This window comes from Balearica regulorum, chromosome 5, assembly GCF_011004875.1.
Source record: "Balearica regulorum gibbericeps isolate bBalReg1 chromosome 5, bBalReg1.pri, whole genome shotgun sequence".
Classification (NCBI taxonomy): Eukaryota; Metazoa; Chordata; class Aves; order Gruiformes; family Gruidae; genus Balearica; species Balearica regulorum.
The window spans coordinates 13,642,099-13,664,332 of record NC_046188.1 but is presented as its reverse complement, the minus strand read 5'-3'; the positions used below and the strand labels follow the sequence as shown (position 1 = coordinate 13,664,332).

Below are 22,234 nucleotides of genomic sequence, written 5' to 3'. Positions count from 1 at the left end.
TAGCAGATATGACATGTTCAAATTTCAGAGATGAAATCAGTTCAGTTTAAAAAAAAAATAAAAAGTAAAATCAGTTATTTTCTCTTTGAGACATACCAGGGAGCAATGTTATTCCAAAAAGGGAAAGGAGAGGATGATGTCTCTTCAGCTTCACAAGTCTGTGGAGCAACCTGAGCATGCTTTGGAAGGGAGCAGCATCAGTTCTAGTCAAAGCATAGTAATTCTTCATGCTTTCTGTAACTCAGTAATATCCCACATCATCCTTGAACAGGGCTATTTCTTAAATGCCATCTTTGTATTTAGATTAATCAAGAAATTGGAAATGATTTCTTGTTGTTGTTCATGTAGTAGGAGCCATTGACAGAGGAAGTTGGTAATTACAGAAGAATGGCACAATGGGGTTAAATTGAGGGGGAAGAGTTCTATTATTTTAGTATGGATGTTATGTTGAAATTAACTTGAATTGATCCATTAAAAAAGTTTAAAATTTGTTATGCATGCTCCAGAAATTAATTTCTTGTTTAGTATTCTTGATTGGCTCTACTGTGGTTCCTTTGTGCATGCAAATTCAAAATGCGTACAACTTAATTCCCGATACTTGCTTCCAGCCTCTAATTTATCACAATTGCATCATTGTTCTTGGATTCACTGTGCAATTAGTGACGGTCTATTTGAATAGATGCACCTTTCTCTTTCTAAAAGTAAGGCTGCTATATTTTCTTTTCTGCAATCTAATTTGCTTGGAGGCAAGCGTTTTATGGATAATCATAGAATGACAGTGGAAGACACATGCTCAATTCCTAATTTATTAGTCTCCATATGCTAGATGAGTTCTCACATTACTTTGGTTACTCTGCTTATGTTGCTGTGACTTTTTCTAGGAATAAATGCCTAGTTTGGATGGTCAGTAAGATAAAAGCCTTTATTTTGTGTCCTATGAGCTGGTTGATACCAACTCCTTGCTGACCCCTGAACATTCTTCTGTGGCTGCTATTTACTTGAGTATCAAATGCTTACTCTCTCCTGCTTTCTTTTGTGACTTACCAAGAGAGTTTTTATTATCTTCAACCTAAAGTACTTTATTTTCAGGGGCTATTTTCCTGAGAGTTTTCAGTCAGAAAATAGGATCTGGAAACATATAATCTATAATAAATCTCATCTGTTATATTGTTTAGTTGCTTACATGATTTGTGAACTTTTGATCTTGAAGGTAAAGGTATATTACCTAAAATTCCAGTTACAGTATTTTCACAACGTTCCTAAGCTATACAGGAAAACAATCAACTTCTAAAGCCTTTATTTCCAAATATTATGGAGAACGAGAAAGAGCAATTGAATTACGACATGCCTCAGAGAAAGCAAAAAGAAAATTGCTTTTGTAAAGAAATATCTAGTATAATTTTGTCACTTGGCTGTTTGTACCTGCCATTTTGGCCCCATATATTAATCCTAGCAGATAACTATGTAATCATCATACTTTCCATAATATGAGAGGAAATGAAATGAAAGCAGTTGATGGAAAAGAAATGGAAAGGCAACATTATAAATAGTGAAATACAGAAGAGTAAGAACTAGTGAAATATGAACCAGCTTGATACATTAAAACCAATTTTACTAAAATTGGAAAAAATGCAATTAAAGTGTTCATAATACCTTAATGTCAGAAAGGCATTGAAGAAAATCTTTGAAAATAACTAGCTAATTTCAAAGCTTTGAGTCTTGGCTGTTTATTTCTTTCAGATATTGGAGAATTCATTAGTTTATAATTGTAGATTTTAGGGGAGGTAATAGAGTAATATGTGCCTTTTTCTAATAACAGTTGCATATTTCATTGTTTTTTGGGATTCTTTATAAGGGAAAAGGATGGACTGGTTACTGTTTATAATGTCAAACATTGCTTGAATGCGGGGCAATAAGCAGTATTTTTGGAGTAGCAGGCTGAAATTTGTGCCTTTGACTTTTTAGCTCAGCAATTAAAATCACATCTGACATCACAAGATAAAGAGCAACCTCAGGTTTAATGAGAATTTAGTATTTCATCTAGAAATAATACTGACTTTGTAAAAGCTGAGTTTTTGAAGTCAAGCAACAAACATTTAAAACAGTTCATCTCTTGATAAAAATAATTGAATATAGATCTGTCTTCCTTTGACAGCTGCATCATAGCATCTTGTCCTGTAATACTTGATACACATGATTAAATGCCTGTGAAGGAAGATACATATCTCAGCCTTTGTATTTTTTAATGGACTGTTCCCCCTGCCAGAGTAATTTATTATGTACAAATATGTAAGCCTTTATTCCATGTAATCTATGAATTTATTCTATAAACCTTTATATAAAAAGGTATTTATTACTAGGTATGCTTAAAGTTCAGCAGCGTCTTTCATTGGTAATGAAATACGGTAGAATCTACCTTTGTGGGTGTAACGTGGTTAACATCTCTGTCACTTCTAGATACAGAAACAGTGTTTTGAACTTGGGACAGCTGAGCATTCATAGCTCCCACCTTTCATAATTCTTATTTTGTACAGAAAGTGCACAGCTTGTCCTTTAATTGCCTTGTTTTGGGTTCTGCACACCCATATATGTTTCTTGATATGCAATGGCTCACCTTTATATGAATTTCTGTGGATATGGCTGCATCTCTGAAGTGATTGCTGAAGAGCTAAATGTGAATATTAAATACCACTTCTTGGAAATAGCAAGTAGAGCTTCCCTTTTTCTGTGGAAGATGAATATTGAAACGTAAAATTGAAGTTGTTCTGGGGATGCACTGCACAGTATCCTCCTTGCAGCAGGGCACAGTAATGTATCAAAGTCACACTGAGCTAAATTCACCAGATGTGAGACTTGAAGGAAAATCCTAGGCAGGTCATATGGAACCATACGTAGGATTGAATGCACCTGGATGAAGCCTTCAGAGCATTGCCAGTGCACAGCAGGACAGGGTCCGCTATCTTCTTCTGCTGCCTTCTATGACTTCTCTTTCCATTAAGCTGTTAAGCCACAGCAGAAGTGGCACCTCTCAGCATTATTTAAAAGCACTTTTGTGGGCTCCAGTGAGTTTGCATTGGACTGATCTTGATGGAGATCTGAACTGATGGCTTATACTGGGCATTAACTGTGGAGTTTGGTGGCAGAGGCTGCTGGGGTGGCCTGTGTGGGAGGTCATGAGCTGCCCTGTGCTGCTGCATTTGGTTCCTGCTCACTCTGAAACTGGTGAAAACAACTCATGGTGGGACAGAACTTGAGAGGAGCATTTGGAGCCTCTGTTCACTCACATTGAAGAAAGGGGGCAGCCACTGGGGCCGGAGGACACAAGGATGCATTTGAGGACACAGGAGGCGATGGGAGGGAGATAGGGGAAGAGATGTGCATTTGGAGAGAAGGCGCAGAGGAACAGAGAAGCAGTAAGAAGCGAAGAGCAGGGAATGAAAAGAGTAGGAAGCAAGGAGAGGCAACAAGACACCTCTAGGTCCTGGCCCCAGCCTCCTGCGATGGCCATTGTCTCGCCGAAGGGATGTGGAAGGGACCAAGCATAACACCTGGTGAAAATGGGAAGCTGGGGTAGGAGTAGGCGAGGAGACGTGCTGGACTGAAGTGGGGCCTGGGGAGGGAAGGTGCTCCCTTAAGTGCTTGTTTAACTCTTGGTCTTTTTTCCTCAGTACCTGAATCAGTTATTGAAAGTTTATGTTAATTGGCAATAAACTAAGTGAATTTCCTCAGTCAAGACTGCCTTGCCTGCACGCCTTTAATTCCAGAAGGCATTGCAGCACTGCCATTCCCTGAGTAAAAAGAGCTGATGGGAAGTGTAACAGTGAGGAGAAGCGTGGTACTTGGTAACTTCTGCGTGGTCAGTGGTCTCATCCATGAGAGTTGATCGTCTGTTCTGTTTCACATAATGGAGGGAAATGTGCTGCTTTAGGGGTGCACTTTTTCCATTTATATAGTTTTTTTTTAGTCAAGCAGGAACTCAGAAGTGCTGTTGAACTTGCTTTACTTAATCCTTCTTGTGAAAATTGAGTTTTCATACTTAATCACTAAAACATGACAGAAAAATATCTGAAGCATGTACCACCTGTTTTTCCTTTCATCTTGATTCATTCATTAGCTTCCTTGTATTAAAAGCCCTCCAGACACAATTAACCCTTTTTTAATATTGTGAAGCTTGAAATGATCATTAAAACTCATTAAAGCAGAGAAACTTACTTTCAAAAGCAGTTTAACATTAAAAATTCCTGATTTATTTCTTGTGGATAGGGTTGAATACTTAGGGTATGGCCATCATGATTCCAGTCTTAACTGACTATTGAAGTAATTAATGATAATTGGTTGCTTTGCATTGCAGAACTGTGCTCTGTGCTAGAACACACTTTGATAAAATAATTTTCTGTAATGGAATGTTGTCTTCTGAGTATGGACTATATAATAATGATATTGTCAGCGAGTCCTTTTTGTCCAGTAAGAAGAAAATATAATTGAATATAAAAATACGTTACCAAAAGTCTTGCTTTTTTTCCCCCCTGTACATTCTACTGTATTGTGAATTGTGCTGTTGCCACAAGAAAGCAAACATCTACGTATGTTTTCTGATTTACTGACTTGTTTTTGTTTTTTAACATCCTTTAAAATGCACAAACATGCAGTCAGTTTTATTTTGATACTAACTTCAGTGCTCTTGTGTCAACATACATGAAGGTTGAATTTGATCTCACTTTAAAACAAGTCAAATTTTTGTATTCTGTTAACTACCTAGTCTGTTCCCAGCGTTATATAAACAATCTTAGAATTGAGAAATTGATTAAATAGACCAAATTCAGAATAACTAAGTTCATAGCCAGTGTTGTTTTCATCCTGCAAGTTTTTGCAGGATGAGGATGACTAATTGCGAAGAGAAGGACCATGAAGTAAAATGGTAACTTTAAAGCAATAAACTGCCTTGGGTTTGCTGAAATGGCAATAAAACTACCATGAAGTGCTGTCAAAGTGTTGATTCATTTTTACTACTAATATTAGAAGTAATAAAATGTAGGATTTACTGGTATGGTTATAGCATTTGGTATCCATTTTATTAAACAACTCAACAGGTATTACATTGTATCATACAATCATAAGATAATTTATAATCTAGTTTATACTGAAGCAGAATGTTCATAGGGAAAATAGTTTGATATTTAGCCTTCTCTCACAGAAGTGAGCATACTGGATCTTTATATGGGTCATTTGTTGCTAAACTTCTAATTTTATCTTAAAACTATGACAAAAAGAGCACCATTAAAAGGATGTGATTTTGATTATTGTGAACTACATTAGGTAACAGATTATAATTCAGACTGGTTCTATTTTCTATAATTATTATTTGGAAATAACTGTCTTTAAAAATTATTTTAAAAATATGAGCAGGACTATTTATGTTCTGAAAATATTAGCTGTTACATACTTTAAAAAAAAAATGGATAACTAGTAGAATAGGATTTTCAGAAGTGCTTAGCATCAAGCTAATTCTGTCCAGAAGAAACTGAAAAATGAGAGGACTTAGGCCAGTCCTTAGAAATTTCCATGTAGCTGCACGATGATATTCTTATCTGTCTCCTCAGTGAAGTTAAGGTAAAATTCTACTTGAAATTACAAACTGAGTGAGAAATATGATAATAGCTTATCTATAGGCAGGTGTGAAAACTGTAAGCTGCTAGGATTCCTCTTAATGGAAAGCAAGATACGATAGAGACAAAAATTTTGAGGAAAAATTATTTAAAGGGAAAATTTATTTGGATACATCCCTGCACAGAGGTAGGACAGCGTTATGAATGGGAAAATATAACTTGAAGTGCCATTGAGAGCAATGTAGACATTTCAAAAAATAATAGAAGTCATAAAAATGTATTACTGATTTTTGCCTTGTTAATTAAATGCCCTAATTCTAATCAACTGTGCAATTATTTCAAACAGCCTTTTACAGCTTAGCAGATACAACTTTGGCATGCAAAGCTTTCTCAGCCAAAAATTATTTTCTATAGCTACTTATCAGTACATTGAAAAAAATATTGTGATTCTTTATAAAGTTGTCCTTACCCTTCTTTTTAAGGTATGGGATGCTGTGGATACAGGCTGCTGTTTAAAAACATATTCCTGTCACTCCTGTGCTGTTCGAGCTGCCCAGTGGTCATCTTGTGGAAGAAGGATCCTCAGTGGGGGCTTCGATTCCATGCTGCATTTAACAGATGTAGAAACAGGTAAAGGTCATATAAGGGGTGCATTATAGCCCTATCTTTATTGAGCACAGATAACTTTGGATCTTGTTAGCCTTATTCTTTCTTCTACAAATAAAGATAAAATCTATAGATCAAAGTTAGAATTCTTGAAATGTGTCCTCACTAAAAAAAAATAATCTCAGCAATTAAGGGTAGTTGGACATATTTAAGAAAAGTGAAATACCTTTAACTTCATGATCACATGTAATTTCTGTTGTCAGATACTACACAGATGAACAGAATGAAACATGTAGTTTTTATGCTCTGTCACGATCATTCATTAAAGCATTTAAAGAGCCTCTTAAGTCTGACTTCAGTAACTTATACATAAGCTTGTACCTCATTCTCAGCTGGGTTGGGTTTAAGTTTGTGCTTAAAGTTAATTAGGTGATTTTTTTTTAGGATTTTTTTGGCAGTTTTGGTTTTTTTTTTCTGAGTAGGACCTTAATTAGGAGTACAGAAACTTAAATTCTGGTATGAAACCTTGAGACTGAACCTGTGTTGCTTTGACGCAGTTGCGAATTTGATTTGGAAATCTATTGTTCTGACCTTAACAACTAATTTCCTGGATGCTGTCTCTCCTTATGTCTTCCTCACAAACTAAAGTCCTTCTGTCAGCTATATGTCTTCTCTCCTTTATGTATGTTATCAGCATTCATACAGCAGCATTCATTGGGACTGTACATAATAGGGCACCTTTGTGTGTGTATAAATGAAGGATTAGGCCTAAAATAGTACCTTATGAACTGAAGACATGCAATTTTATTTTTTCCCACTTAATTTATTTTTAAATGTTTAACTTCTGCAAAGGTGCAATATTTTTTTGTAAGACTACAAAAGAAATCCTTACAAAAATACAAGAAGTAATCCTAGACAAGAAATCTAGGAGGGTTTTTTCTTACCTAAAAGTAAAAAGCACATTTTATGTGAATATCTGGAGAGCAGAAGTCCTATTCAGATGAACTGGGAAAGTGGCCAAGGAAATTGTGAATATTGTTCACATGAAAAGAAGATTCTTTTCCATGCTCTAAGAATTTATTTTTCTCAACATTTGTCATACCAGAAGTATTTAAATTCAGTGATGGCTGGAAGGGAGTTCTTGTAATTTGGGAATGTAAAACATGTGACACAGTTATGGAATATTTATGTTTCGAGAATATTCAGGTTTTGTAATGGAGAAAAGAGCTTTATGTATCTGATGTAGTAGTAGTACATGAGGTTAATATACCAAGTCATTAATTTTGTCAGACTTGTCTTTTTTGTATGTTCAGTCTCATTGCAGCAACCTTCTCATTTCTAGTCTCATATATAACTGAATCTTACTAATCCAAGGAGACTTTGTCTGTAATGCTTACAAATTCTAAACAGAATGGCTACTGCCATTAATGAGATTTATAGCAGTAGAATAGATTTTATGTGGCTGAGTCATTCAAAGGGACTACTGTGAGGAAAATCTCATTTTATAAAATCATAGAACAAATTCTAAAGATAGGTAATTTTAATCATATGCTTTAATTTCTAACATCTCTTTAACTATCGAGTAATGGGATAGTAGCCTGGATGAAGTTGATTGTAGTGGTTCATTTGAAAGAAGATATTGCTAGAGTTTTAGGCAATGACAACAGCAACTAATTATATTTACCAAGTTTCAAAACAGATAAGCTTATAAATGGTTCTTTCCTTACTGAGTTGTTAGTTATGTTGTATTTCTAAATACTTAAATAAACTGTATGGGTGAAGGCAAAATGAATGATTATGATCCTTGAAAATACTAGATATTCATTACTGCCTTATTTTAAGGACACAGGATTCCTTGTAGCTCCTCTGAACTGCAGTTGTAATGCTGATGTTTGGACCTGACTTTCAGTGATTCATATCATACTTTTCCAAATGGAGGTATGCGTGATTGGAATCTTATTCTGATTTCCTATGCATACGGGCCAGTTTCTGATTTCCTTCCCTGTTGTAAAGTTACTCTTTTTTTTTTCCATACATTTTAGTCAATTCTTTTCAGAGAAACAGGGCAAGCAGTTTGCCTCTGAAATCCAGATCAATTTGATATAAAAAACCTCATTTCCATTTGAAAAAACACTAAGCTATAAGATTTTGATTTACATTAGTTCACTGAATCATTCATTCCTCCTCACTCTTCATCAGTGCTGAGATGATTTCTTCTTTGATTAACTTCAGAAAGATGTTAGAACTGTTCCTTCACAGAGGACTTTTAGATACTTTTTTGGACTTTGGTCTTAATTAATTTCCATTGCCAGACTGAACTAACTACCAGTGTGTTTAAATGCAGTACATGCATGCTGGTGGGTTTATAATAATAATTCTGTCTTTAAGGCTCTGTGCTCTTGTCTTTTGTGTATGTTTTGGTTCAATATTTTTCTAGTCATGTTTGCAAAAATCTAATCTTTCTTGTCTTTGTTTTCAGTATAGATTTTATATATTACATCTGTGTTATAAAAATTGCTACATGTCCTTCACCAAAAGAAACTTAACAGTCTGAAGAGAATTACTATTAAAAGTTTAGGGAAGGTTGCAAATACAGCTTAGTACATGCATGGTATTGAGCTGATGCTCAGCGGGGTTTTTTTGTCATTTTGTGTTGATTTTCTGTTAGGAACATAGTTTCTGCCCTATTAAATCAAAATTGTAGTCTAGCTAATTGTTTCTTCTGGGTCTGATGATAGCTAGTTACGATATTCTTCAAAGGAATGTGCCAGCATTGTTGTAACAAACAGTACTAGAATAAATTCTCTACGAAATTTTGTTTCTAAGCTTGGAATTAAGTTTGGGTACCCATTGTCCTAGGATATTGCATTTTCTGGAGTGATTACTTTTTTTTAATCTTTGTTACCTGAACAACATCAGAATAGGAGCAAACACTGAAATCTCGTTAATCACAAAGCAGAATTTTTGTTGTTGGCATAAAAATCCTGATGCAAGGGTAGAATACACATCCATGAAATCTCATCCTGCAGTTTTACACCATTAAGCCTCTTCCCCTTATCAAGTGTATTTAATGAAAGTTCTTATATATAAGATCTAAGATGCTACAAGCAGGAAAAATAGGCTAATAGGAACCTTGTGAAGTTCAACGAGGACAAATGCAAAGTCCTGCATCCAGAATGGAGTAATCCTGTGCAACAGAACAGGCTGGTGCTAAACTGACTAGAAAGCAGAAAAATACCTGGTGGTCCTGGTGCTGAATATGAATCAGCAGTGTTATCTGGCAGCAAAGGTCAACTTCATCCGGGCCAGATTAGCAAGCGTTTACCTAGTACATAGGGAAGATGATGCCAGGTGAGATGATGCTCAGAGATGCCCAGTGAAAGGGTGAGAGGCAAAGGACAAATGTAGGGACATAGGCAACTTTTTGGCTCAACTTAAGTGTGATCAAACACTAAAACAGGCCATCCAGAGAGGCTGTGGAGTCTCTATACTTGGAGATACTCAGAACTTCAGTGGACAGACCGCTAAGTAATCTGCTGCAGCTGGACCTACTTTGAGTAGGGGTTTGGACTAGATGACCCTGGAGGTCCAACCTATATGATTTGTTGATGCTATGATGAAGAACAGGGAAAGAGAAGAATTCAAATGATTGAGGTACAAGTAGTTCACTTGTCCTGGTTTGGTGAAAATAGATGCTGTTGTACAAGTCTTTTTCTAAATTCATTTTTTATGGATCATCATTTATTATCTTAAATGGTCATCTGTTGTCCTAACATGTCAAGCTAAGACTCTCCACAAATATGGTTTTCTTGAAAACTGTTGTACCTATTCTGCAGAGCATGGACCTGATCCAAAATATGCATAAAATGTTTAAGGTACTCAAGGTTATTCGTGAGTCATTCACGTGAGTGGTTCTGTGGCTACAGTTTGCATGAGGCAAGTTCAGTACTGCAATATGGGGTCTCATAAATATTAGTAGGTCCAAAAACTGCAGCTGAGCTGCCTGTAAAGATCACAGGTTTTTTTTTTTTTTAATTGTTCTATTTTATATACGTTTTTTGTTTATAAAAATAAAGCTTTTTGAAAGGTTTCACAAATGTGATAATAACACAGCAGTCTGAACCAGTGAGACTCCCTGGTTTTGTTCATCTCTACTAACACCACACTCACAGTCATTTTCTACTAGTGATAGTTCAGACACTTTGTTATTTACAGAGTAGAAAGTACTGCTGTATTCAGAGAGCACTGAAAAAATTGGCTTTTAAAACAATTCTGGGTCAAGTACATTTCACATTTAGCTTATGTTGCATCCAGATTTAATGGAGATACTCTACCAACTTTAGAAGGGTAATTGTATTTTTAAAATTTATTTATAACTATTTTATTTTTGGAATATATGTTTTATTCATTAGTGGATTTTTCATTAGTCACAAATGAATTGGTACAATAGCATAGGCAGAACATTGGCTGGGTTGATACTATTTGCATATTGTAGATACTTTTCATTTCTTTAATATTATGACAGAGGGAATGTTCCAAGAAATTTTGGCACTTTTCCTATGTTACCAAATGCTGCAGTTGTATTTTAGTTCATGGACTGAGCTTGATTTCAAATATAACTTCCTCAGAGTTATAGTGGGGAATTTAAATTCCCATTATTTGGAAAGTTTTCACATTACCATGGCCAGGATACTGAAATTAAGCTGTTGGTTTTGAAGGAAAGTGCAGATTATATATAATTTGGTCACTTAAACCTGGTTGGGTTTTTTGGGGTTTTTTTTGAACTTATTTTATTTGACATTATTTTGGTAGTTTCTTAATGGAAAATTTTGTACCTCCAAAAGGATGTTCCAAATTTGCTTTTCTGGATTTTATATTCTAATTTGGTAGTCCTATAGATATAACATAATTATTGTTAATGTAATTGTATTTGTTCATATGGGAGTTTTAGTGCTTCTTACATCTTAGGTTCTTCCCCTTCTCTCCCAGTACTACGTAGATCATATGTTGGTTTAATGTACATGAAGGTTTTATATGATGCTTCAGAAAGAAGCCCAGTTGGTTGATTTTTTTATTATTATTATTTATTTTATTTTTTTCTTTTGAATTCATGCAGGCATCTTTGATGTGAGGTGTCAGGATTCCCCCCAAAATTCAACAGTTTTAAGTAATATGTTGAACATGGTTTAGTGGTCCCTCTCCAGCTAGGAGGTAACAGTATTTTACTTTTTATACTCACTAATGTGAGTCCTTGCAATAAGAAGAGAGGAAAATGTTTATTTGGGGGATATTTTCAAGGGTAAAAGATAAAATTATTTAATATTTCAAGCAGCTTTGCATGCTGGAAACTTGTGACTGTGTAGGGGAAAAAATTAGGAAACACATATAGCCAGTATAACTTTAGTTCTTGGAAAAATAATAATGCAATTTGTAAGCACGCCAAGATAGAATAGATAAGTAACAGCCAACATCGATTTGTTAAGAACAAATTATCTGATCAATCTAATTTTCTTCTCCCTATTGTACATGAGAGAGATTGTGACTGTAATGAGATTTTTCTTTAATGTATTGTCTCGTGTCTTTTTGTAAACACAGTAGGGAAATCTGTTCTGCTTAGCAAGATTACTCTCATGTCCTTGTAAGGCTTAGGCTTCACTGTTCTCTACAGATTAGTGTAAGGAAGTGAATGTTTTTGGGTTGTGCAGGTAGGGGTGTGAACCTGAGGACCACAACACAGTTACAGATGCATCCTGTGCTCAGTAGCTGTGCTGATGTTCTGTGAAAAATTCACAATGTTAAATAGCCTTTAAAATATCTGATTTCATAGTTGAGCAGTTTCACAGTAGGCTGCAGCATAAAGGAACAGAAACATATGTTCAAGATCTTTTTAAAGGGTTTTTTTCATACTGTGTCTGTTACTGGTGAGCCCTTAATGAATGAAGAATTGAATTAAAGCACTTTAAGAATATAAAACACACTGCAAAGATGTAGTAGATATTGTTACTGAAATTGTGAAAATTAAAGATTGAGAGAAACATTTGCTTTCTGCTTTGGAATAACAACCTCTCATACAGGAAAATGATATGTGGTATGAGTTTTGCCTCAATTAGCCAAATAGATTTTCAGAAGTAGTAATTTTCTGTAGCCTATGAGTTGGTTCAATCTTTTTCATGCTGCATTTAGGAACTAAAATACAATAAATATATACACAATAAGGTATATACAAGCTTGCTGATTTACACCTGTTGTACTCTCTTATGGATAAGGGAGTCTTCTCCTCAAAGGACATCTTTTGCAATATATAAAATAAGGCCCCAAAATGTGGAATGTTTAATGTTAATAAGCTGAGTAAGTGTAGACAAAAATATATTTAACTGTAAATACTGACTTCTAGAAAGGTGGAGCAGGGTCTCCAGCAAACCCTGGATTTCCCAAGCCATGGGGCTAGGTTCTGTCACAGCGTGGTTACGGTGTGGGAAGCAGCAAATTCTGCTCATAATAGTAAAACACACTAAATAAAGCTTGTATGGAAACAGGCTAAGAGTTGAATTCATTGTTTTAATGTACTGAATTGCATGAGCTATTTGCCCCACATCATCTTCCACAGTGATAAGTTCCACCTCTCAGATGGATATTTTTCCCAAGTTTCTGAGGTTCTGAAAGATTTCCAGTGCTATAGGTTTCAAAACCGTATAGAGAATGCGCCTCAGCACTTCAGCCCTTCAGTCCTAATACCTAAAAGGGAAGGGCTTAAGGATGTATTCAAATAAATGTTAGGCTAGTTCATTTTGCTGGGTTCAGGTGTGTTTGTATGGCAAGCAGTCTGATTTAGAGTCTGTGTATTGTGCATAAATTTCAGTTGTAGCAATAGGAGGGTTTTCTTTCCATACTGCTGTGATCCTCTCCTTTTATCTGTTATCTGCTGCTGCTTTGCTCCCATGCTCTTCGTTGCTACATTCCACCTTTTTCTCATTTTCTATGACATGGCAGTAGAATGAAATCCATGTATGCATCTAACAATGCCAAACTCTTCAGAACACTGTTTACTGAGCTTCCAAAAAGAGACATTTGATTGAATTTCACTTGGGGGGAGGGGGTGTGTGAGAGAATGAGAGAGAGCGCTGTATTTCAAACTATTAATTTGAGAGCCTGAGCTTTTAGGATTAATGTATCCTGATTGGTCCTCAGACCAGTCAAAAAGCTAGCATGGTTGCTATCTGGTTAAAATAGGAAAAGGGGGTTAAAGAGTATAAAGGTGAATAGGATGCTCAAGTTGTTTGCATTAATTTTATTTAGTATTACACTGTAATGTAGAATTCATAGAATTGCACTGGAATGATCTCAGTCCTGTGTGAGCTTTTGGATAAAAAACAGGCTCTAGAAGACAAGAAAATGGCAAATGCAGTGCCCACTTCTATCTTAAAACAGGAGTAGATGGAGTAGGGAATTAGAGAATTTTAGTTTCTGGAGAAAATATCGAGCAAATGATTGAATTACTTAGAAAGTAGCTGGGGATGAGATTGAAAGGTGGACTAATTAATAACAAATTATGTTAAATCAATCCTTCTGTGGAGAAGGCAACAGATCTTGTAGTTAGTAGATGAAATGCATCTTCAATTTAGTGCACATCCTTTTTGATTGTGTCTTACTTGGCTTTCTCATGTCTTAGGCTGGGGAGCACAATGGCAAGAAAAATGTATGCATTATAGAAAAAGCAGTTTTCAGAAGTTTTGTGGAAGCAAAACCATATTTCAGTAAAGTCAGTTAAACAATTACTGTTTGTCAGAAGGTTAGATGATGAGTTCCACTGGATCCCTTATGTACATGTCTAATGCCATTTGGACAACACACTTTATGGAGATTACTGACTGCCTGATACGTCCTTTTTAAAGCTGTTTGACAGTATTAGTACAGACAGGCTGCAGTTTTGCTAATTTCTGGCCACAGTACCATTGAAAACTTGTTGATTATACTCCCAGAGTGTTTATTAAACCAGGTACTAATAGGAACCAAATTCCTTTGGGAGCAAAGTGCTATTAAACTGCCTAGTGAACCTGCATGGGGAAATTCCATATTTTCTCAAGCGCTGTGGATGAGAGTAAGATGCGTGTGTATGTGGCTTTTCTAAAGCCTGCAAATGATGCCTTGTAGTGGCGTACATGAGGGCAACATCTTGTTGCTCCTATAACTGATGATTTTGATATGTTGTTCCCTATGTGTGGAGTTTTGGGGTTTTTTCCTTCTGTAGCTGTTGGGGTACTGAAAGCTCCCATGGTAAGAGGTGGTCACTGTTGCATATGACTCGCAGAGAAAAACCTCTGCTGCCCTTAAGACTTTTTTCTCTTTTGGAGGAAGGAACTTATAGGCTAAATTAAGTTTTTCACTCAGTAGTGACAGAGAGGCCCTTTAGATCTTGCATGGGTAGTTGGTGTAGAATCTTTTAAAAAAGAACAAAAATACCCTACAAAAAACAGAGTTCACATAGAACAGCACTTAACCCTCCCTTATACTCCCTGCAACCTATTTTCCCTGCCCCTGCTAGCTTGAAGAGCACATGTGATGAAGTAAAATCTCTCTCTTCTCTTCTTTTAAATGAATAAATAAATTATTTGACAAGTCTTAGCCTCTTGAGTGTGTAAGTTGAGTTCAGCAGATGGGCAAAATGGAACTGATAATGAAATCAAATAAATTGGCTCCAAATCATGAAATAAGCATTAAAAAATCTATTTGAATGATTTTCAGTATTGTTCACCTAACACTAAATATTTACATCTGTCACTAATGTTTTCAGCTCAAAGTAGTTTCAGGTAAGAAAGCCTATCTTAAGACAAGTCTCACTTGCTGAAAATGTAGATTAAGGAATATTTTAAGAAGCTTTGTCATAGTATTTTAAGGGTGTTTTATTTTACTTCTGCAGTACCTTCTTCACTGTGGCTTAAAGCACTAACTTTATTTAATGTAGCTCTTTATATGTGATATGTAGAATAAAAGCATAGTTGAAATTGTGAAGCTGAGGAAATGTATTTATCTTGGTCCATGCTGCTGTTCCAAAAACTATATTTCAGAGGATATACATTAATATCATGAATTCATTGGGATGAAAGGAAGCAGCGGACTGTGGAAAAGTCCTATAAATTAACCTAGCTGAATTCTGTTGCCTTTGCAAGTGTCAACAATCCAATTGATACTAACCACAGGATCCTGCAGAGATTAGCGTATGCAATTAAATGTTGGAAACAGTGTATCCATGGGAACAGCTATTGCCTTCATATGATGGTATGCAAATTATTTCCTACTTTGAAGATGAAGTTTCACTCCTACTTTCACAGAAAGATAAGTAAACAACTCAAGAGTCGTAGTATAGTTTGGGACATGGTATTTCTGTACAGACAATATTTTGTTCTAGTTATTTTTATCCCACTGAAAGAAAGACTATGGCTTCTCTTAAGGGAAACATTCAACCCTTAGATTTGTAGATTTAGTCCTGCGTGTCAACTGAACTGGGACCACTTGTTCTCTCCTTTCAGTAGGAAGCAGTCAGTGGTTCAGAGGCCCATGAGCAGGAGCAGTTTCATGTGGATAGACATTAGTAAGTTCAGTCTTGTATTTTTGGTAAATCAGAGTAGCCCCAGATATTTTAAATCTGTTTATATTAACATATTCACCTTTGACAACCTTGATATTTTTGAAACTAGGTTGAAATGAATAACATATTTCATTTTCTGCTCAAATTTTAATCTCTATCTCACACTTTATTTTAGGGAAGCAGATATTTAGCAGCAAAAATGAATTTAGAATCAGCGCGCTGAAGTTCCACCCTACAGAATCAAATATTTTCATTTGTGGAGGGTTCAGCCCAGAAGTTAAAGCTTGGGATATAAGGACTTCTAAGGTAATGGAAATCTCTTTTCTCTTTCTCTTTTACAATGTTTCCTAGGTTGGATGTGCTGTGCATTACTGACCTGTTAGATGTACTGGTCTTTTGATCAAATGTTATTCTGAATTATTTTGCATTTGTCACTGATTGTGTTGCCATTTTTTGATATGAACCTCTGTAATGTTTTTGAAGCACAAAAAGGAACATTGTACACAAAAAATATATATTTTTTTAAATGTAAATATGAGTAACATATAGTTGAATTAAATAAAGCCAATAGCTCACTTCAGGATTGTGAAAAAGGCAGTTGTATACTAGGAAGCAGCACAGCTCACTTGCTCTTCAAGTTGCTATGTGTGGGTCAGGACGTGTGTGCCTGTAGCTTTTGTGTAGAAGCCTGGAGTAATTTTACATTCACAAAGAGCCGCAGAAAGGCATGTATAGCCTCTGCGTTTACTTTATCCTGAACCACGAAGAATGGTGTGCTCACAGCTGCTGTCCAGAGCTCAGGTAAGACCAGAGCTGTACGCTGCCACTGGAAGCATAAGACAAGCTGGAATCCTCGTGCTCAGAACAGCTCAAAGAGCAGCAGTGACTGTAAAGTGAGTAGTTCTTTGTTTTCCTTTGAATTTCTATGTGGGTAGATATTACTCATGGTAGTTAGCCATCTGTTTGCTCTTGAGGGTGTCAGAAGGGATCTGAAAAAATTGGATTGTGTATCCAAACTTTGTTTCTGACTTCGATGTGCTAAGAATAACAGGTGAGAGATGTAGGCAGATGCATTCCAGGTATGAGGGCTCCAATGGGAGAGCTCTGAGTTATGGGAGCTGCTCTATTAAGACACAGTATTATTGTGCAATTAACAGTTCTTGCTTTGGATTTGTTACTGATGTTTGTGAAAATAATTTGTGTAGGATCTCTACTACAAACTTCCCTTACATGAGTACGTTCTTAAAAGAAAAGTACATATCAAGACTGCCAAATCTGAGGCTACTCTGAAAATAAATTTACTGTGAATTTTGGAGTTACAGTGTCAACGTGAAAACCATAAAAATTCTAATGGGATTTATGCCATCCATCATGCTTGTATGATGGCTAGTTTTCCTTGATAAGGATATGAAGAGATACTCAAAGCACAGGTCTATGAAGGAAGACAATTCTAGTTTAGATTGTCAAAATTGTAAATACTTGCGATAAAGAATAGCTATGTAACTTTTTTTACAAGTGATAGGATTTTCCATAGTAACTCTTCCCTCCCTCCCCCTGCCTTGCACTGGTATACAGTATTATGGTGTTGTCAATAAGTGATTTTGATATACTGTCTTTAGCATAGGCAACTTTTAGAACGTGAAAATATGTATCACACAAATAGGAAGTAGTAGCAGTTCAAAGGGTGTTTGTTCCAGGTGATCAGAGGTTACCCTGTAAATTTACTGTAGAACCAAAACGTTGCTTTTTTTCTGGCAGGGGGCTGGAGAGGACAGACTAATAGAAGTCTTCTCTCCTGAACAGCAGGGTCAGTGGTTTCATAGCATGCAAATAAAGTAGGGAATACAATTGTTCTTTCTTGAGATTCTCGTAACAGTAGACCTTGATTGTGGGGAGGATGTACAGTCTGTAACTGAACACTTAGCTGTCCTTTTTAACATAGAGAAGCCATTGTATGTCATGATAGGCTGAACCTCCTTTAAAAAGTACTTTGGGAACTAAATGGGTATAATCTTTTTAAGGCTTAGAGATTGTTGACTGTAGTGTCAAAATTTGAGATACTTGGTCCTAGTCAAGGAGAAGATGGCAGATGTAGGTGGCAAAACATTCTTTCTGAGATTTTCTGATTTGGTGCAATAAGCTTTCCTGTAAATAATGATGTAGTTATAGACAAAGTCAAATGATAGTTTAGTTGTGTATAAAGCCAGAGACATTCTTTCTTTCACCCCTTGTAGTTTGGATTTTTTTGCCTGTGTATGTCTTTGAGTAACTATCTCCGAGAATACAGAATCCTGTAAAGGTGATTTTTCTCTAGATTTGAAGTCAACTGTGATTGATGAACATGTTCATGCCAAAACTGGCAATATCTCCAGCTTTCATGTGTCTAAGCTATCCAGTCTCTACAGATGGAAAATGATAACTGATTCTGTTCTATAGTAACAAATTACCAAAATGGAATGTTGCAAAAATGTGCCTTTCTGGAATGGTAGCTTACTGTTGGATACGATTAGGGAGGAATGTGGTTAGAAGTCTTTCATAGATGGTAGGAGACAATCTCAAATATTGATAGTGGAGAAGGCACTTCAATTTCAATGAAATAGAAGATTCATTTACAATGGACGTCTATAGTTCAAGGGTTATGCTTGAAGAAGAATTTTTTTGCAGCAATTCTGATACCAGAGATTGTGATGACAAGACCTGAGGACAATGCAAAATTGGCATTGACTCAAGTAGAATTAAAGGGCTAAACAACAGATGTTAATGTTAGTTCTAGATAAGTTAGTTCTGAGTAATCTCCTGAGTTTGATGCTCTCCTATTGTCAGTATCTCTGCCAATCCCTGTATTTTGGTTTTATCTTCGAACGGTGTTATGTTGGCGCCAAGACAAATAGCTTGAAAAATGCTATTCTTGGTCCTTTTTCCCCCCTTGTGAAATTTCAGTGAAAACACAGTAAGTGTTTTCTTTTTGTACCAGACAAGGTATCAAGCGGTATTTTATTCCAAGCAGTGCAGACACTAAATGTGGTCATCTCTTAAAGTAGCTCCTTCATGTTAGGTTTTTAATTCTGGTGCCTCAGCTCAACCACAGCCAAACTGTCAATTGATATGTCTGGCATAGTTTATGTGAGGCTTTATTGCAGTGAGGAGCAGACAAATGTGTTGAGATGGAGGTTGCAGTAGAAAAGGTAAGGGGCAATGTGCAATTTGGCAGGTAATGCCTTTGTAAAAGGCGTAAGAAGGCAAAGGAGCAAACCCATACTTATAAACTGTAGGCTTTAATAGTCCACCCATTCATATCTAGTAATTCTGTCTACCAGGAGGCTGGCTTGAGATGATTTTCTGATATAGTAACTTGTGTGTAAACTTTGTCTGGGAAAATTGCAGAAGAAAACTGCAGGTTTCAGTACTTTACCACTGCACAGTTATAAGAAACAATAGTTATGCTTGGGATCACCTTTGTATATGTTGCAGGGGAGGACATATAAACTGTGTGTGTGTCTGCACACAGAGCCAGTAGTGAATGCTTTGGGTGACAACATGAATCATAGATCCAGAGGACAAACAGCCACTGTAAAAACCATTTGTATCTATGTAGAAGAGAAACATGAATGCCTAACATTTTATTAATTTGACTATTCATTCAGTCTAAAACAGCCCTCATGTTTTCTACTAATTAGAGAGTATATTATCTTTATGAGAGTCAAATGTTATTTTATTTTATCATCATGCTTTACTGCCCAACTGTGGTGTTTTGCCTCCTTGCTTACTGATCTGGGTGTGGTGCCTTTTTCAAAAGGGTGCAATGAGGCACCCTTTGTCTTTCCATGGGCCATTCTCTATCCACTTTTGGTAGTGTTGCCGAAGTAGGTGGTACTCAAGATTGTTATATTGTGATTTTTTTTTTCTTTTTGACTGAGAGTATTGCTGTGGTGTGCAGTATGTCACAACGTTGCATGCTGTGACATCCTTTGATCCCATCTTATGACGTGATTTCTCAAAAGGCTGTGCATTCTGTGGCCAGGATGCTATATACAGCACAAATGAGACTAGCAGAAGAATGCATTTTTATCTCAATGAGTAATCATACACTCATTTTTGCAATGCTGAAGCTCCAGCCTTGAAACCTGCCTTAGAGCTGTTACTCACTGAGGAATGCACACAGTGGTTGTCTCTGTACCTGCAGGACACTCCAGTGCCTAGAGAGATTGAGTGTAACTCCATTTCCTTAAGCTGATGCTAATGAAGAGATAAGGGAAACATCTCACCACATTACAAGGAAATAATTTACTTTCTGAGAGAATAAATAATTGAATGAATGTGTATTCTGACAGGTAAAATAGGAAAGGTTTTAGGCTTGGTAAAACAAAAACCCCGGCCTGTTTCTTTTATACAGATCCTACTGGGTTCCCTCTGGAAGTTTTTAGAAGATGTTACCTGCTTTGTTCATTAGGAAGCAATTATATTCATGTAGAACTTCATCAGTTGGAAAACTAGCCAATTAAGTAGCGCATAAGGAATATTAATTTTAATAATGAGCAGTGTCTCATCACCTTAGAAAGTGGAAAGCATGGGTTTAGCGTGGTAACAGATATTGATCTTTTTTTGTTTTGTTTAACATGCTTGCTCATTTGAAAACCATAATTTTGCATGGACTGTGATTGTCTAAAGCAGCAGTGTGGTTTACTTTCTGCAACATTTCCAAAAAGGGGAGAGAGCTTCTATTATCCTTTCTTTTTTTTTTTTTTTTTCCATCTGAGGTAGTTATAGCTCAGTGATGGATGTGGACTGTTAGACACTTACATTTGTTTTTAAAATTTGAAGGAACTCTGTGTGTGTACTGAGTCAATGTGGAAGGTCATAGCTGAGTGGAGAAAAGGGGAAAAATATCAAACTCTGATTTGATTGCTTATGGCTTCTTCTTGCAGAATGGCTAGTATCACCTATGCATCATTACTGCAAAATAATGTAGTTACGTTTCAAACTCAGCCATAGAACAGTATGTTGGTTAGGCATGAATCATCAATATCATCAGTATCTCATGTCTGCTTCTCCCTAGTTTGGGGGATTTCAATAGATTCTTCAGATATTCCTGCTTTCAGCTTATATTGTTGCCTTTATTCACACGATAAAACCAGAATGCTTTCTGTCTTTTCCATCTTACACAGTTAAGGCAATATTCAAGATTGGATGAAGTGCCCTGGCCAGTATTTTGAAATTTGTCTTATTCTAACAAGTGCCATTTGCTCTTAGCTGAAATAGATATCTGAAGCCTGTTGCCACTTCATTTCAGTTTTGATGCAAACAATGTTAATATCTTTCAAGTGCTTTCATCCTAGTTCATTACAAGATTTTCCTGTTTTTTCCTTTTCTTTCAAGTATGTTAACCTGTCATTCAGCTTGGAGCCATGTGTGGGTGAACTAATGATTCTTTTTGTTCCCATCATCATACTCCTGATAGCCTTTTCAGGCTTTGCAGCATATTTTGTCAATAGAGTGAGCACCTAAATCAAGAACTTGAATCTTGTTACTCATTGCAAATTGAAAACTCAATTTCAGCATTCGCTGGTAATTCAATTTCAGAGGTCATTCTTTAGGATGTACTCCTGTGTTTTAACAGGCTATCCGCTCGCGCGTCTTAAATTTAACTATGTGAGGCAAAATGATAATTGTATATCAGGAAATGAGGGAATTTTTGGTGGAAGTTCAGAGCAAAGCATTAAGCATCACAGAGATAGACAGAATGACGAATAACAAAAAATATTGTCCAATTACACATACATATGAGGTGATTGAAACAGGCTGCTTTCTGCTGATGGAAAATGACATAGAATAGCTGATAGTGGCATTTTTCCAAATTAGTACTTCTGAAATCTCACTTTGATTTTGATAGGCAACTAATTTTTAATAGGAGCAGAAATTTATGAGCCTAAATTACTAATATTCATGTATTGAGTGTGGTATAAAAATTGCATTTCTAAGTCCCAGAGAAAATGTATGAAGATAGGTTTGAGGCAGCCTTTCAGCTACTGAAACATTGAGAAATGTACAGTAAGCTATTAATCAGAAAGACAGATATCAAAAAAAAGAGGAATGTTGAAAGACATTTATTGCTGTCCCTGTTCTGTTGAGCAAATGGGCAAAATGATTTCAAATGTAGCATTGGGTATTGAGCAAGAGAGAGAATTGAAGAACAATAAGGGAGTTAAAATCTTCAAGATAAAGCTAAGCAATATACTTCAGAGAAATGAATGGATGGAACAGCTTGTTAACTGCTCAGTGAAATGTAAAGTACACAGGCATCTCAAAATTACAGAGACAAGTAATCAAAACCTGAAAAAAAAAGAATAAAAGAGGCAGTTGAATATCATGTAGAGATTTATTATAGTGGTATTTCTTTGTGTTAAACCCAGTTTTGTTTCTCTGGCAAAGAGATTAT

The 22,234-nt window shown here is 36.0% G+C and overlaps 1 protein-coding gene across 1 annotated transcript in view; it reads left to right on the top strand.

Moving 5' to 3' along the window:
* The window catches only part of WDR25 (WD repeat domain 25), a 66,072-nt gene that overhangs the window by 31,454 nt on the left and 12,384 nt on the right, over positions 1 to 22,234 (top strand). Inside the window, exons 3-4 of the mRNA XM_075753544.1 lie at positions 6,089 to 6,236; positions 15,974 to 16,104. Coding sequence (XP_075609659.1) covers positions 6,089 to 6,236; positions 15,974 to 16,104 — 279 coding nt within the window. The remainder of the gene's footprint in view (positions 1 to 6,088; positions 6,237 to 15,973; positions 16,105 to 22,234) is intronic.